The sequence below is a fragment of the Choloepus didactylus genome, chromosome 16, assembly GCF_015220235.1.
Source record: "Choloepus didactylus isolate mChoDid1 chromosome 16, mChoDid1.pri, whole genome shotgun sequence".
Classification (NCBI taxonomy): Eukaryota; Metazoa; Chordata; class Mammalia; order Pilosa; family Megalonychidae; genus Choloepus; species Choloepus didactylus.
The window spans coordinates 57,292,818-57,309,959 of NC_051322.1; the positions used below are offsets into that span (position 1 = coordinate 57,292,818).

General features: G+C 51.4%; 1 protein-coding gene across 2 annotated transcripts in view; it reads right to left on the reverse strand.

Annotated features, from left to right (window-relative positions):
* CABLES1 (Cdk5 and Abl enzyme substrate 1) overlaps positions 1 to 17,142 on the reverse strand; it is a 111,150-nt gene that overhangs the window by 2,665 nt on the left and 91,343 nt on the right. For both annotated transcript variants that reach the window (XM_037805965.1, XM_037805964.1), the window contains 5 exons: positions 16,906 to 17,002; positions 15,488 to 15,644; positions 14,320 to 14,423; positions 2,389 to 2,495; positions 907 to 1,114 (listed from right to left, as the gene is read on the reverse strand). In XM_037805965.1, the coding sequence (XP_037661893.1) occupies positions 907 to 1,114; positions 2,389 to 2,495; positions 14,320 to 14,423; positions 15,488 to 15,644; positions 16,906 to 17,002 (673 nt within the window). The remainder of the gene's footprint in view (positions 1 to 906; positions 1,115 to 2,388; positions 2,496 to 14,319; positions 14,424 to 15,487; positions 15,645 to 16,905; positions 17,003 to 17,142) is intronic.

The window sequence follows — 17,142 nt, forward strand, 5'->3', positions numbered from 1 at the left end:
GGATTGTTATGGCCATGGCCAGACTCAGCGCTGGGGTCGATACTGTCCCGAGACAGCCTGAAACATGGAACCTGGGATCTCCTGTAGGCAGGATGACTTCACTGTTGTACCGGCTTGTATATATTATGACCCCCAGAAAAAGCCATGTTCTTTAATGGAATCTTATGGGGCAGATATATTAGTGGGGATTAAGTTGGAACGTTTGGATTAGGTTGTTTCCATGGAAATGCACCCCACCCAACTGTGGCTGATGACTCTGATTGGATAATTTCCATGGAAGTGTGGCCGCACCCATTCAGTGTGGGCCTTGATTGGTTTACTGGAGCACTATATAAGCTCAGACAGAAGGCGCGAGCTTGCTACAGCCATGAGGGACACTTTGAAGAATGCACAGAAGCTGAGAGAGCAACTGCAGCTTACAGAGACATTTTGGAGATGGCCTTTGAAAGCAGACTTTTGCTCTGGAGAAGCTAAGAGAGGATAAATGCCCCCAAGAGCTATTGAGAGTGACATTTTGGAGAGAAGCTGAAGCCTAGAGAGGAACATCCTGGGAGAAAGCCATTTTTCAAACCAGAACTCCTGAGCAGACACCAGCCATATGCCTTCCCAGCTAACAGAGGTTTTCTGGACACCATTGGCCATCCTCCAGCGAAGGTACCTGATTGTTGATGACTTACCTTGAACACTTTATGGCCTTAAGAAGATAACTTTGTAACCAAATATAACTCTTTATAAAAGCTGATTGATTTCTGGTGTTTTGCATTCCCACAGCATTAGCAAACTAGAACAACTGTTACCCACTCCACCAAGTCTCCTCCAGGGCAGGGTCATACTGGGGTTTCTCTGAGAGACAAGTGCTGGATGGAATGTGTACGTTCCCAGCCAGTGGGACACTGGGCCACTTACGTCAATTAGATGCTTGACTTCGTGTTTTTTGAGGTCACTTCCAATTTTGGCTGCTAACAGCACGCAGGCTCCAGCACAAAGCTTCCGGTTCTGCTTGTTGAGCTTTCCCTTGAGGGCGAGCTTCTCAAAGTAGACGAAGGCCATGGCCACGGTGGGCTCCTCAAAGCCACAGTCCTCTTGGGCAAGCTTCCGCATCTCCCGCTTCAGACTAGAGAAAGACGGGGAGGAGGGAGTAAGTCTTGTTAGAGGCAGGGGTTTCAGAGGACACAAAAGAAAGACTTTCCATCTTGAAAGCAGTTTCTCTTTTCAGTCTCAGAGGGTGAGATGGTATTAAAGCCTGAGGAGGGGGGGGGGGTCACATTCTGCATGGGGAACGGTAGCTGGAGCTTTGACCCGTCTTTTCTGTTATGACGCCGCCCGTGTTGACTTCATTCTTGCCCTGGACGCAGCCACGCAGTGCGGCTGCCGTCTCCCCTCCCAGGGTTGATGAAAGGAAAGTGCAGGCCAGGCAGGGACACTGAGGAATGGCCTGGGGTGCAAAGGGCCATACTGGACACGAGTGTCTGAGAGCCCCTCTGGAACCCAGGAGGAGAGCCGCGCAAAGCCAAAGAGGGAAGCCATGTGGGGAAGTAGGATCATTCCAGAGAAAATTATAGGAGACAATTAGGCATTTGGTATAGGCCCTGCCAGATAGCAGTTACATTCACCAACTAGGTAAAGGGGTTCTGTTAAAGCCCTCCAGCCAGTGTGCTCACAAAAGCCACCCACCAAATGAACAAAGGGGAGTACTTAAATTCATCACCTCTTTGGCTTGGAACATGCCAGTATCAAAGTACTCATGTGACTGTTGGCATATAGTCCATCACATTGGGGTACTTTTACCCCCATTAGAAAACACACACACACACACACTTTGCTATTGCAGACAGCTCCTCCCTGGCTGCTAGAGCCCGTCGTTTTGACTACTTGCGGGTGGGGGCTGATTTGGGTCACCACAAAGTTGATCCAATCAGTTTTAGGGGAAATATGGACCCGACTCTGTTTTGGTGACTGTATAAAGACAGTCTGTCACCTCTCCATGGACTTTTGTGGGTGAAGGGTTATCTCAAACCCTCTTCTACCAACTCCTTTCTCTTTTGCTTTGTTGACACTTGAGAAAGCAGGGAACTGAATGTTTCTTGCTCTCTCTGAATTTTCAACAACATACACCTTGTTGAACTGGTGAGGGGCAGATCAGATGAAATGATTTCCACCTCAGACCCGTGTCCAATCTGTGTCAAGCTTGCGACCTTGTCCTGCCCTTGGCTCCCCCACCACATCCAGTCTCGGATCAGCAGGCCTCGGACAGTTCTCGTTACTGAACCTGACCATGTTCCACTTTTCTGGAACAGTGGAAAGGACTGCCCTACAAAGTATGAGCTTGGTGCATTCTGGGAGAGGGGTTTGGAGGGAAAGCTCCAATGGCCGTAGATCCTCACGTACCTCCTTATTTTGCTGAGCGTCAGCTTAATGTGAGGGAACTTCTCCTTGAAGGTCTCGTTCATGTCCTTCTTGAGGTCTGATGGCTTCACGTAGTCAATTACTGTGGTCTGAAACAGATGAGTTGACACAGGTCACTCCTTAAAATGCGGGTATCTGTGTCATAATCGTGTGTATGCTATGACCAATTTACAACCTCTAAAACTGGAGCAGTGGGAAAACTCGGATGGCCCAGCGAGGGCTCCACTGAATCCAGGAGCCCGAGGGGACGGAGGCAAGCATGGAGGGTGGAGGAAGAACAAACAGCCACCAGGAGGAAACCTGGCCTCTAAGCCATCAGTCAGCCCCTGACAGGGAGCAGAGTGGCTCTTACAGTTCGTGCAGTTCAGCCTGCTGCTCATGCCGTGCAGTGCTTTAGGAACACAGGATGTGGGACACTTAAATTTCCTCAAACCTCATGCTCCGTTTGTAAAATGAAAACAGGAACAGTACCCACGTCATACGGCAGTTTCGAGAATTACAAGAGAAGAGCTCATACAGCACATGCTTAAGTGTTAGCCCTTAGCCCCTGAGGTTCCCCTCCTCGCCCCTCCTCCTTTTGGGAAATTCTGTCTTCAAGGATACTCCAGTCTTCGTTGCTTCTCTGTGCTCTGTGCTATTTAACTCCAGATGACACACGGGCCTTTGCAGGGTCCCACCCGGGTTAGTCTCATCCCTCCTTTTCAGGGGTACGCTTCTAAGAGCCAGGACATGCGCGGTGTTTTGCCAGCTGCCTGAGGCAGTGACTCACTCAGGAAAAGCCGCAGACGAGCATCTCCAGATTGGGACGGACTGTCCACCATGAACACCTTCTCAGGCAGAGGCTCGGCCCTCTGCAGAAGATGCAGCCTCCAGCCACTCTGGCAAACGCTGGTGGCTGTCTCTGTGCTCCTCCATGGATAAGACACTCGGTTTGACATGATTTTAAAACAGGTCTGTGGAATGCTGTTGGAGTCTAATAACCAAGAGCAGGCACATAGGCAGCACATACCTTTGTTTCTCTGGGGAGTGACGGCAAATCCTTGCAACGATGACTTAAGCCATTCCACCCAAATTGTTCAGAACTGGCCTCCATGGCTCTAAGGCTGGATGGCGTTCCTGGCCCACCTGGGAAGGGTCCGCCTTAGCAGTTCAAGGATGGGCCCGTTTCAGTAGCTGCCAGTGCCATATGCCTTGCTGGAGCAGGGAAGTGGCAACCCAGCTGTGAGGTCCCTAGTGTGTGGACATGTGTGTGCACACGTGTGCAAGGCTGCTCTTGTGGATGGGAAGGGGAGCGGCACACAGGATTTTTATGGAGGCAGAGCCGCTGCTACCCTAGGGCAGCTCCCCAAGGGTGCTTTATTTCTGAGAAGTGCTCTATTTCATCTGGAACAGCTTTCTCCTCTGGGTTGAACGAAGTTTTCATTTAGGAAACAGGCAGCAGAAAGGGAACCAAATTGCATGTGTCTGCCTCATGCTGGGGCTCACAGCCATTTCTTCTGTTTCCTCAATTCCCTGCCCCATGCACTCCTCCCACCCCCATCCCAGGTACCCTGAACTCCCAAGATGGCCCCTCCTGCTCACAAATCATGCGGTTTGTAATGACATGAGCAGGCTGCCTTTGAGGGGGCAGAATCACTGGGAGCCCGAAGTGAGGGACATCTGGTTGCTTACTCAGCGTTCAGGTTTTCAAACTGGGCTCTTAAGTGCCTGGAGGGGGTGTCCTGGGGGGCAGATGGGGAGGGAAGAAGGGCTCCTGGGTCCTCCCCCTGCAGCTGCCTGAGCAGCTCTGTTCTAAACTCTTATACATAGATACATGCAAAACTTCTCTCCAAAGGAGGCTTCCACTACCAAAAAAAGTTTGTAAGCCATTCTACCCACTTTACTCTACCATGAGGACATGGAGATCCAGAGAGGTGGCATGGCGTCCCGGGAGCTCAGTTAGCTGCAGGCAGGGCCAGGCTTGGAATCCTGCTCCCAGCTGGCCACACACACGGCTTTCTTGCTTTTCTTCTCTTGCTCTGACTGAACTGAGTGGTGGAGAACAGTTGTGTACTCACAGACCCAGAACACGCCTGGAAGATGGGAGGGTTCTGGGTGGTGGTCAGGCCTGGCCTTCAGCCCCTGCGCCACCTCCAGCAGGTTGAGCAACCTGGAGAAAGTTGCTCAACCTCCCCTAGCCTCACCACCTTCTTCTCTGAAATGACACGCAGAAAACCTGACGGGGCTACTTCATTGGTTTATCTCGAAGATCAAAAAGAGAACAGAATGTACCTGAAGGACACTGGAAAAGTTTATCATAAGCACAAAAGGGGGAGATAGTAGCACATCTGGGCTCCGCTCCAATCCTGCTGAATCAGAGGCTCTGAGGGTGAAGCCTGGGATCTGCAGGGTGACAACTCTCCCAGGTGCTCTTTAGGCTCACAGAGGCTTCCAGACTTGCCAATCAGATTCTCCTGCTTGGCGAACACCCATTCACGGGTCAGCATGTAATAGGACTTCTGTAGGACCTTCTCCCTAATCCCACATGCTCAGGCTGCTTTCCCCGTCATCACCCTCATTTTACACCATGGTTTGGATGGCAGCAAACTCTACTGCAGAGTCTGGAGAGCAAGCAGCTATGTTTCCCAGACTCCTTTGCTGCTTGGATTCAAACAGTTTTGGGTCTTCCTATCGGATGTACTCTGCGAGAAGACAGAATGGAAGTGGCAGCTGTGCTTCTGCTGGCAAGGGAAGTTGCAGTGGGACTCCCAGTGACCTGTCACCAGCTCTGGGTGTCAAGCGTAAAGGTAGGGGCTTCCATTTCGCCAGTGTAGACCACAGCAAGTGCAGCTTTCTCACTGTGGCAGTGGTCACAGGTCCTGGAGCTGGCAGCTGGTGCCAGTTTCCCAGCTCAGCAGGCAGTGCCCTGGTCAGAGGCAGCGAGGCAGGGGCCTCTGGCGGCCTGGCTCCGCGGCATGGCTTTGAGAAGTGCTCCTGAAGTCTCCTCTTCACCTGCTGCATCCGCCTTTCCAGTGAGGTTACAAGCTCTTCAGTGCCTGTGTTCAACCCTTCTTCTCACACAAGCACGAGTGGACTTTGCACTTTGCACGTGAACTGTATCTAGATGCACACCTTGTACTTTTTTCCCACAGCAGGGAGATGTGGGATGAGGGAAGAGCTTGATTCCCCAAAAAGCACAAATAGTATCAGCCTGCTAGGGCACCAGATCTTGGCCCTGGACCCCTACACTCCATTTCCTGACCAATCCTAGCTTTGAGCTGAGTTGTTGTATCCCCCGGATCACTCCAGCCTGCAGCCTCCAAGGCAGGGCAAGGAGGGGCTCGGCCCACCCCAGCCTTGCAGGAGAGGCCCCGATTTACTAGGAGTCTGTTCCAGCTCTTGGGCTTTGGTGTTAGGGCCTGTGTCTGCTAGTAAGGAGACCAGCAGAAATGCTGGTCCCTGGAGAATCGGTGGAGGGGGTCACAGAGCTGAGGCTGTGGGCACTCGGCCCAGGGCTGGAGTGGTGGAAGTCTGCTAGCTCCAGCTCTGTTGTCTGGAGGTGCAGCAGGGCATTCTGCACCCTGACCCGTTCCCTTCTGTTTGGGGGGCGGGGTGTCCAGCTGCGGCTGCATCCTCTGTGATGGTTCCTGGCACCAAGCAGAGGGCCTGCTGTCACCCTGACCTTCCCACTCATCTGTCTGGTCTTCTTCTGGCTATACTTTCTTTTCTAAACTAGATCTAATACATTTTTGGGTTGAAATTTCTGTGCAATTCCATCTTTGGTCCAGAGATGCTGTTTCTTGGGCTCTAAACTCCTAATGCTCTCCTCGGCTAGGCAGCTGTGGCTGCATCTCATCGTACTAGAAGCCTCTCTCTTCATGGTCCCCAATTTCCTGATCACCCTGTGGCTGGTAGCTGTGGCCTCCCTGTCCCCAAGAGGGGCATGGCGAAGGGAGGAAGCACATAGAGTGCAGTGCTCCAGCAGGGAAGGCATGGGGCAGCTGCGTCCAGCTTTGGGAAACTCCAAGGCTTGTAGGGAAGAGGCTGTGTGACAGGGGAGTGCTGGAGGCCTTTCCAGGGTGGGGGCTTAAATCTGCTCTGGGGGTGAAGGTTGCTTTCTGGGCAATGAAACTCAAGAAGGCAAGATGGTGGTAAACAGTGTATGGCAGTTTCTGAATCCCTTGGGCTGCCAAAAGTGTGCTCAATAGTGATGAAGGTGCTTGCTGGCCTTGCCAAACTCTGCCCTGCTGTGTCTCATCACTGACCCCAGCTCTGCACCAGGCTTAGGTCTCGGAGAAAGTGTTACTAGTGCCGCTCGTGCTCCGTGTTTTTCCTTCTTCCTTCCACCCATGTTTGTTGAGACGCTCTCTCTTCCTCGTGCTTTTGTCCCTGCTTCCCTGTGCTGCACCTCAGTGATGAGAAGCAGGCTCTGGAGCCAGAACTCCTGGGTTTGAGTCCCAGGTCTGCCACACATTAGCTGGGCAACCTGGTGCAAGTTGCTTAACCTCTCTGGGACTCAGTTTTCTCATCTGGCTGTTTCAGCGAACACAAAGGCTCTCTCTGTTGACAGCTCAGAACACTAGCAGATTGAGGAGGGGTGGCTATTCCCATTTCCACTCGCACCCAGCTGTGTGGGTGGCCTCTCAAATCACCAGTCAGCCAGGGACGTGCAACACATGCCGGACCCTGAGGCCGACTGTGCTGGCCTGACCTGCCACATTCTGGGCACTGGATGAATCACCCTTCAAGCCCAGGGCTGCCTCCGGCAGATTCCAGAGGAGACGCGAGTCCTCTCTGTCCTCTGAGTCCTGGTATCCTCTGGGGTGGTTAGGCCACCATGATTCCTCTGATCCTCCTACAGAAGCCCTAGGACACCCTTTAGAGACTGGACCTCCCAAGCCCACCGGCCTCTTTTCCAGGCCTGGCAGGGAGGGGTAGGCTGAGGAGGCAGTAACCTGAGGCTGAGATGCAGGCATGGGATTGGAACGGATCACAGGGTCTCTTTTTTTGGCTTCAGAGAGCATAGATGAAAAGTTAGGCCAGTGCTTTGTCCTCTCACCTGCCAGTCTAACTGTATGGCTTATGAAAGCTTGCACTGCTGGGTTCTGTCGATGCACATTGCTATAAATCAAAGGGCTAATTAAACAGACTGTGGTTCCTTCCTGGTCTGGGACAGCCTAAGTGACCACTGCTTTCAATTGTACCTAATTCTAGGTCACAGGGCAGGCGCCAGCCCCAAGGCGCGTGCATTTTGCAGAGGTGGCACTTCTGCTCTTGGGGCGAGAGGCTGCTGAACTGCACTTTCTTGCAGCTGTCAGGCTGCAGGGAAGCTGTATGTGCACAGCTGCATACAGGGGAAGAGGGGGAAGGTCAGCAGGAGGAGACCAGCCCGCCCCTCCAGAGATAAGACGCAGAGTTAGGAAGGCCCAGTGTGGAGCCTGACACCCACAAATCATTTCTGAGATAACAGAAAAAGAAGATAAGACCATAACTTAGTTATTTAGCTGGAAGATTCTACCACAGCTATTTCAGAGCCACTGGGGCAAATTTTTTTTTTTTTTTTTTTTTTAAATCAAACAAAAGCCTGACATCACAAGAGGTGACCTCAACTTGAGTCCCATTGTGGCCCAGGGTACCAGTTATGAAGCTGTAAAGTGAAGGCTCTGCAAGGTGGGGAGCAACAGGAGAGGGGAAACCGAGGCGGCAGGTGGGGAGGGCTTACACAGACCCTGATAACAATCATGGAGAACAGTGAGAGGCTCAGAGCTGATGGGCTGCTGGTCTAATTCCAACAGAAACAACATAAAAGACTCACTTTGCGGGCCTAGGAGAGCACTGGCCTCCTGCCCTCCCTGTCTCCCTAGAAATTGCCGTGAGCTTGCTCTTGGCCCTGCTACTGTTCTCGTCTGGGTCAGTGAACCTCCTGGGAGCAAGAACATTCCAAGGGAGCTTGTTTCCACCCCACCCCCCAAAGACACCTGTAACCCACAAGCAAGCGGGAAGACCTCTCTGAGCCTGTTTAAGGAAGGCGTAATATCATGCTGAGATCTCTGCTATTCCCTCCAGCACCAATATCCACTGCAAAACTGGGCCCTCCGCTGATATCCTGCAGCGTTCCGAGCTCAGCCGGGCACTGGGAAGGCAGATGCTATGTGCTTGCTAAGGAAATTAAAGCAGAGCAGCAGCCCTGGACTATATCTGTCTAACCACAAACAGATGGGCATTTCAGCTGTTCTGTGCATTTAATCTGTTTCCCTAAGAGGACAGTAAATCACAGGGAAACCATTGGAATGAGCAAGGGCCCACTCAGCCTCGGGATACATTTGTTGTTATTTTTACCCATTGAATTCCAAATTTATAATCCTGGATGTATTCTCCCTCCTTCCCATTAGGAGAGGAGCTCTTTAGTTTCCCTCACCAAAATGGTTTGTGAATCAGACAGAGAAACAAATGGAAAGTTGCCTTTGCTCCACCATGCTGATTTACCAGCAGCATAAAGCACCTTCATGGTTCAGATCTCTTAAGTCCTTACCTGATTTTACAGAAACTGCTGGAGGAGTGTCTCCATCCACTTGACATGAGCCTAGGTGGGTGTGGCACCGAGCCCACACACCCTGAGACAGCACTCTTACATGCCAGCTTCAAAAATAGTGGCTCCATCAAGAGGTCACTCTGGTGGACATTCTCATGCTTATAGAGATAACCCTTTTTTTTAGGTTTTAATGTATTGGAATAGGTAGAAGTAAATACCTGAAACTACCAAACACCAACCCAGTAGCCTTGACTATTGAAGACGATTGTACAGCAATGTAGCTTACAAGGGGTGACAATGTGATTGTGAAAACCTTGTGGCTCACACTCCTTTTATCTAGTGTATGGATGGATGAGCAGAAAAATCGGGACAAAAACTAAATGAAAAATAGGGTGGGATGGAGGGATGATTTGGGTGTTCTTTTTTATTTTTTATTCTGATTCTGATTCTGGTGTAAGGAAAATGTTCAGAAATAGATTGGGGTGATGAATGCATAACTATATGATGGTACTGTGAACAGTTGATTGTACACCATGGATGATTGTATGGTATGTGAATGTATCTCAATAAAACTGAATTTAATTAAATAAAAACAAAAAAAAACCAGTGGCTTCAGAGCGTAAGCCGATGAACTATGTACGGAATGTTGCATTAAAAATTGTGGAGTGATTATCAAAATAATCTGAGACACATACATAGAAAGGAAAGAAAGATGTCACAACATCTTCGGTCAAATGTAAAGCTAATATTTCATTTTTGGATTAGGATGTCAGTTGGTTTTCTTTCTGATGACAAGGACTCAGAAATCCATGCAAGTAGCCGTTAATTCTGTTGGCGTCCTCTCAGCCTTCTCTCTCACTTTCTTCTCTTAATTGCTCTCCACACCCATGGAGGGAAAAAGAAAAACCACTATTGACTTCCCCTGCCATGTCCTAAGATAAATAAGCACTTTCTAATGAGCCTTTAATTATATAACCCAGCAGCACAGGGGGCAGGAGAGGCTGGGTTCTGACCCTAGGCCTCCCAGCCCCTCTGCCCCGGAGAAAGGTGCCCTTAGTTTGGGGGCTGTGCTGGCGCCACCTGCAGCTGCAATTCAGATTCTGTGTCTGCCCCTGTCCCCAAAAAAGATTTTTTTTTTTTAGTTCAAATCTCATCTTCGCCTTTTCTCAATGGGTAATAGTGGGAGCGACTCGTGGGGATCAAAGCTAAAAAAGCACACATGTACTACTAACGCGAAGCCAATTTTGAAAGGGTCCCGCTTGAGCTTGGTAATCACAGGCTTCCGCGACACAGATAAGTGTTCACTTCTGGAACCCTCTGACTTTAAAGCGTGTGCTAACTGCGCAGTGTCTGCGGCACTGCGCGGCCCTTTAATATTACACTTCAAACAAACATGAATGAAGATATATCCCACTCCATCCCGGCTGGCTAACAGCACCTACTCTGTGACTCGGAAAGTCCACTCTTAGGTATTTACCCAAGAAGGATGAAAATGTATGGCTACAAAAAGCCATGCTCAAGAATGTGCCTAGCAGCAGTGCTCATATCCCCAAACTGGAAACCACCCAAATGCCCACTGGCAGGAAGGCAGACAAATAAACCATATTATGTCTATACCATGGAGCACCAACTAAAATCCATCACGGGTGCCTCATACAGATCAGCCGTGTGAAAGGAACAGACCAAAGAGGCATCCGTATATGGAAAATGTATGATTCCCTTATATGAAGTTCCAGAACACGTTTCCTCTATGGTGGTAGAAATCACAATGGCAATTCTGCAGGGAGACGGGGTGGGCAGAGCAGGACAGAACTTTCTAAGGGGATGGAAATGTTCTTTATCTTAGAGCGGTGGTTATAAAATTCCTGGAACTATACATTTAAAATGGATGCATTTTATCATATGTCAATTATGTTAACATGAACAGAGGAAAATAAAGGCTGCAGCAGGATTTGATGCGATAGGGTTAACATATCACTCTGCTGCTTGATTCTGCAGCGGCCACACACACACCCCAGTGCTAGTCCGCCTGGTGCTTGGTTGCCAGACCGTGAAATTCTATAGGAAAAGGACACCCCAAATACCACACAACAGCCCCCAGCTCTCAGGTCTGGGCCTCTGCTAGGCTGGCCTAATTCCAACAGCCCAAGGGCCAAGACAGGCAGGCAGGAGGCAGCAGGAAAACTGCAAATTGGGGTACTGCCCCTGCATCCAGGATTTTTCCAGAGCCCTTGAGCCTCAGGTGCAGATATTTAGGGAGGTGGGTGGCACTGCACACACAACCAGGCTGGATCCAGCACACATGCTCTCTGCCCCTGTGCCCAAGCCCAGGCTAGAGCTGGAAGCCCTGGAGAGCATGGAGGAAAAGCTGGGGGAGTTAGGGGTGGAGGTAGGGAAAGGAGGAGGGGGCTGCCAGCAATGATGGTTCACACCACAGCAGGAAGGAGTGAAATGAAGCTGGCTCTGTGTCTACGCACAGCTCCTCCACCCACCTGGGGGGCCCCAGACCCTCCAAGGGGTCCTTCACGCCTGGGGTCACACAGCCCTGTGGTTCTCCCCATCATCGGCCTCCACAAGCGCAGCTCCCGGGCCTGTGTCAGCTGGCAGGGAGGAGGGGCTGTCAGCTGCTTCATTCCCACGTACCACCAATGCATGTGCGTGTGCACACGTGTGAGTGGAAGGGCAATTACTTCTGTTAAAAACATCAGTTTTACCCAGAGTCAACATCATTCCCACACGGGGTCTCCCTACCAGAACCTGGCATTAGCCGAAACGCTGCCTCCCTGGGGGAGCCTTCCTCGAATGCTTCTGGGGTTCCGCCACCTCCAGCCCTCCCACCTCCCTGTACCACTTTTCCAAGCTGGTTCCTTCCTTGCCTTCCACATGACTGCGTGCCTGGTTTCTTGTTTACTGTCTAACTTCCCCTCTCCATTACAAGGCCAAGAAGGAAGGGCATAGGGGTCCTTTGTCCTCCACTATAAAAGCAAGCACCCAGTTCTGGACCTGGCGCACAGTAGGGCCACAGTCAATATTTGCAGAGTGGGTGAATGCTAGATACCCTATACCTGCTACTCCACACATGAAAATACAGGAAACAAACTAGAAACAAAATTAAAAAAAACAAAAAAAAACCCAGCCTAAGCCCTGAAGGGTCTGCTGCAAATCCACGTGCACGGCCCTGTAAGAAGGCCTGCAGGAGGGGAGGGGGTCGCCGGGGAGCTGGGTGTGGGCTCTGTGATGTGCACGCTCACGGCTTGAATGAGAATGCTGAGAAGCCAATTTCCCACATTTTCCCACAGCCGGATTAGGAGGAGACATAGATCGTTTGGAGCTGGCCAGGCAAAAGCACCTCATGGACAATTTCATTTTCTAAAAAAATGGACTGTTACGGGGAGCACAGACGATAGCTTCAACGTGGTGCAATGAAAAGCGATCCATTCAGGAACATGAAATGAGGAGGGCAGAACATATGTGCTGACTAGGCAAATCAGCTCAGCACGTTTCCAAGGAGGAAAAAGTCATACACCTACACACAACCTTAGCACTTAAAATGAAATCATTTAAAGAAGGAAAAAAAAAAAAAAGTCAGATCTGGTACCAGTGAGACAACAGGGTGATCAAATGGGAGATGGAGGTTATCGCCAGACACGTCTACAAAAGAGCTCCCCACCAAATCCCAACATCAATCAAAAGCAGTGCACAGTCATTCTTGTTTACCTGGAAACAGGTTAAAGTTTTGGCCCAAGGAACCATCGCCGTGTCCTCCCCTTATGTCAGCAGTTCTGCCCCGGACTGCTGAATGAGGGGGATTCAGGCACGACCAGGCACAGCGAGAGGGAGCTGCAGGCTCAGTGCCCGATTCCTACCCATGAACTGGGAGCACCTCGCTGGGACCACCCAAGCCACAGTTTCCCGCTCAACTTCCTTAAATAAAGCAGCAAATACTGTAAAGAATCCCTATGCTCAGACAAATGCAACCTTCCAGATGCTCCGCCCTTCTCACCAGGACAATGATTCTGGTCATTCTTTGAACAATTATTTTGCTCTGGCCTCGGGGGAAGCACAGATGCACGTAGAAGTATGCAGTCGAACCGGTCATGGAATGGAAAAACTCACCTACGCGTGGCCCCGGTTTCGCTTTCAGTGTTCAGAGATGGGTGACAAGGACAGGGCAGGGAAGCAGAGGGGCAATTCAAAACCAATTGCTCTGACTCTGTGCAGCATCCTGGAATGATTTCTGAGCTATTTGCTCAACTTCATGAAGAGGATTTATGGTTAGGGGAAGTGGCAAGGGCCTGAGTTCTTCCTGGTGATTCCTGGATAGGAGTGACTGGCTGAATGCCGGGTATGGAGAGAAGCTGGGGTGGGGGATCCCCACTTGCTGCCAGGAGCCCCAAGCCCAGAGCCAGGACTCAGGGGCCATTGACTACATGGGGCTGGTTCCCACTCTGGCTCCAGCAGACACAGGCACCCAGAAAGAAAAAGGACCCTTCCTGTCCCACTCCCAGGACCATGGCTTCTGAGAACAGCACAGCTGGGGAGGAGGGAAGGAGGAAGTACTCAGCTCTGCCAGCCACATCTGGGCATGGGGCAGGGTCCTGCTGGGTTCGAGCTCTCCCACCTGATGCTGTGCAAGGTGGGCCTGGCCAGTTGGGTTCCCCTGCAAGCCAGTCTCCCCCCATCCCATGGCAGCAGGACTCTGCTTGCCTCTGAGATGGGCAGGTGGGCCCAAAAAAAGCATACGGAACCTCACCATGTCCCCACTGGCGCTGGGGAAACGGCAGGCCCCAGTTGTGGGAAATGGTCAGCCTGAAGCAGAAAACCAAATTACACAAAAGGAAAAACAGGAAGAGTCCCTGAAATAAAAACAGCAAGGAAAGGTTTTGCATTTAACACCCACATTGTCCTACTTTCACTTTCCCAAGAGATCATTCTGTCATCCAGAGCCTGGGTGCCAAATATTTGCTTGGACTGAACCCTGAGGCCCCCAGTGACCAAGGAACGTGAAACAGCTGAACCTGAACTTGGTGCTTACGGTGATGGGCCAGGTCCTCCCCCAGTGGACGTACAAGCCCGTGCATGCCCTCTCAGAGGGAGGGCTCCCTGGACTGGAGCCGGGAGCTTGTGTAGACACTGGCCACCAGCCCCCTCGACCCCTCTGAGAGAGGGGCACACAGGCCAGGGAACCGGCATTAGCCTGGATTCTAGGCAGCTGCCGGTCCTTCCGTAAGCAACCAACACTGCCAAGACCCTCAGAAAGGTCCCCAGGCAGAGCAGTCTCTGAGCAAGCCCCTGACCCCCACCCAGCCTCCCACCCCCAGGCAGCAGACCCTCTGTTAGGACACGGGCAGAGCCGCTGCAAGAGACTGAGGTGGAAAAACCGACTTCATTGGGCCACTCACCATGTACGAAGGGAAGATGAGAACACGTTTGTGTTTGCCACAAGGCCACTGGGGATCATCCAGCAGATTTGGATCATAGTCCATAAAGTCTCCCAGGCTACTACCTGAAGGTCACATACAAAATAACGATTAGGGGCCCCGGGACCCTCAGAACCAGACGCGCCTGGAGGATGCTCTGTGTAAAGTTAGCCTGCGGAAGGGCAGGGCCCAGGCCTTTTCACTCAGAACCACGCTGCCAGCTCTAACTTTTATCAGGCCTCTCTGACACTGACGAAGGGCACCCCCCACCAAAAGGTTTCTGCCAAATTCCTAACATTCTGACTTTTTTCCATTTTAGAAAATGACGTATTCATCTCACTGACCCAGGAGAGCACAAAACTTCAAAAAGGCTGAGAGATGCTGAATGTGGCAGATCAAATCGGTAAACCTGGTGGTGCCGCCTGAGAAGCAGGACTGGCTGTGAACGCCACGAGGCTGGCTATCGGTCCCGAGTGTGTGAACTTGTCAGTGTCACCTGAACACAAACCCGAGTGGCCACCTGGGCAAAAGCTGTGAGTGACAAGAGATCACCTGCAGACTAGGACAGGGCTTCAGGACTCAGCACTGGGAGGAGACCTGGGTCATTTCTTAATCTCCTGGGGTTTCTCCGGGAGAGAAAAGAAGATGGCTTCATAAGAGCTTTCTCCCCATTATCAATATTTGCAAAGGTTCATATAGGCACTCTCAAGTCTCCCTTCAGCTGCCAAATCCACTCAGCCCTGAGCCTGTGCATTGGGCCTGATGATTTGGAAGAAAGCCAAGCCTGAGCACTGGGAAAAGGCTGGAAAGAACCAGGTAACAGTGGAGATGAGTTGAGTGGCCCCAAGACGCTGGGAGACCAGCCACCCTCGCAGGGTCGGCACGTTGCAGAGCCCCTGGCATGTCTCCTTGTGGGCTTTTGGGGTGTTGGCAACTGGGGAGTCTAATTAGAGAGAAGATGGCCTGCAGGCCTGACTGCGAGCCCGCACGGCCTGAAATCGGGTGTTCCCCAGAATCATGGTGCCTGCGAGTGAGCTCTGGCTCCTTGGGCACCTGCCCTCCCGTCTACTCCGCAGGAACACCTGGTTCACTCCGAACACCAAGGCACCTCCTGCCACAAGCTGCCCAGACCCAGCAGGGCCCCCATTACCTGTGTCGAGGCTCCCCTGGGTGCTGCTTGCCCGTCCTAGGGAGAGGCTGCGGTGGCTCAGGTTTCGGAGCTGGGAGAAGGAGGAGATGGAGTCTACGGTATTTCTCCGGGCTCCGAAGGCATTTGTGGGTAACAGAAATTGGGTATAAGAAACGGTCTAAAAGGTGAAGACAAAAAATGGGCAAGTAATTACTCCCAGGCAATGCAAGGGCTGCATTTGACCAAGTGAAGCTGCCACCCAAAATTCAGGTCCACATTGTCCTATTTGCAATTCTAAAACCCAGTGAGATCTGAAACACGCAATTTACTGTGGCACTTACTTGTGCCCAGTTGTGCCAAAACTAATGTGAACTGACTTGAGGTTGTGTATAATTTTAACTTCTCCCACTTAGTGTGAATATTCAGTTTATGCTGCAGAAAGAGTTCCTTGTTATCTAACATGTCACTATCTCAGAAGCAGTCAAGGGTGTTGTGTCATGTGTGAGACACACACTGCATTCCTCTTTCTGATCCACCAAGGACTGAATTCCAAACACATCTGGCCCTAAGAGTCTGATAAAGGGTTGTGGACCTGTACCATGTTCTCTTGGCTGATGCTATCTATGATAGCACCTTTATGAATGAAGATGGAAACGAGTGAGGCTCCCCCTTCTGCACCCTCCTTCCTGAGCTGGGGGATGACAACGCTGGTGGGCAGCTGGGAGCAGCTGCTGGTGGGAGGGTAGTTGCTGGCCTCTGCAGCCACACCTGCAGGCAAGCTACCCGGGGAGGTCTTCCCCAAAGAAACCCCTACATCGTCTCCATAAATGGGCTTTGGGCAAGTTTACGAGGAGTGCCTGGGACCCGGCAGAAAAAGGGGTAAGTTCATCTTTCAACCTTTCATTCAGACTTTTGTCAGCAGCTCATTGAATTGAGGATGAAAGAGGAACCCAAGCCCCCTGTAGCTCAGCAGCTGCTCTGTCAAGCTGGAGGGACTCTTCCCTCTTCAGGACCATGGGTCACAGGAAGTTGGACACCTTTCCTGGACCGACCCCAGGTGGGTAGCAGGAATGCTGCTTGCTTGCTGACACCCTCACTTGATGAATGTCCAAACTGCAGTCACTCTATCCCACAGCACAGCATGTCAGAGCATGGGGTGTGTGCGAGAGAGATACTGGGGGGTGAGTATAGCACAATCAGTTGTAAACATTGTTGGCAGAAAAAGAAATGTACTCTGGGACCTCTAACCAAGCTTCTATCAAATCACTGGCTCACTGGGAGGTAGGGAGGGTGGGGTGGGAAGGGTTGGCATTATAGCCCAGGGAATCTGCCCGTGGCCATTCCCTCCACAAGGAGAGGGAGGCTGGGGTCTAGCATGCTGCCCCCTCCTTTCATGGGGCATCATCGTCAACCCTTTAGGGAAAGCCAGGTAGCCTTACCTTCCCATCGGCGCCTAGCTCCACGCCTTCGAGGCCAATGATCTCTTTCAAGCTCACGGCGCCTGCTGACTGTCTCCCTCCATCCAACTTCAAATCCCTGGGGAGGACGAGCCAAAGAAAATGCTTTTGTTTCCCCCCAAAAGAGCCATGACGATGACTAGATGATTACCACATGAAACACCACAGTCGCCAACGGAAATGATCCGCCCGCGGGAGGATCGGGTGTCACTTCGTCCC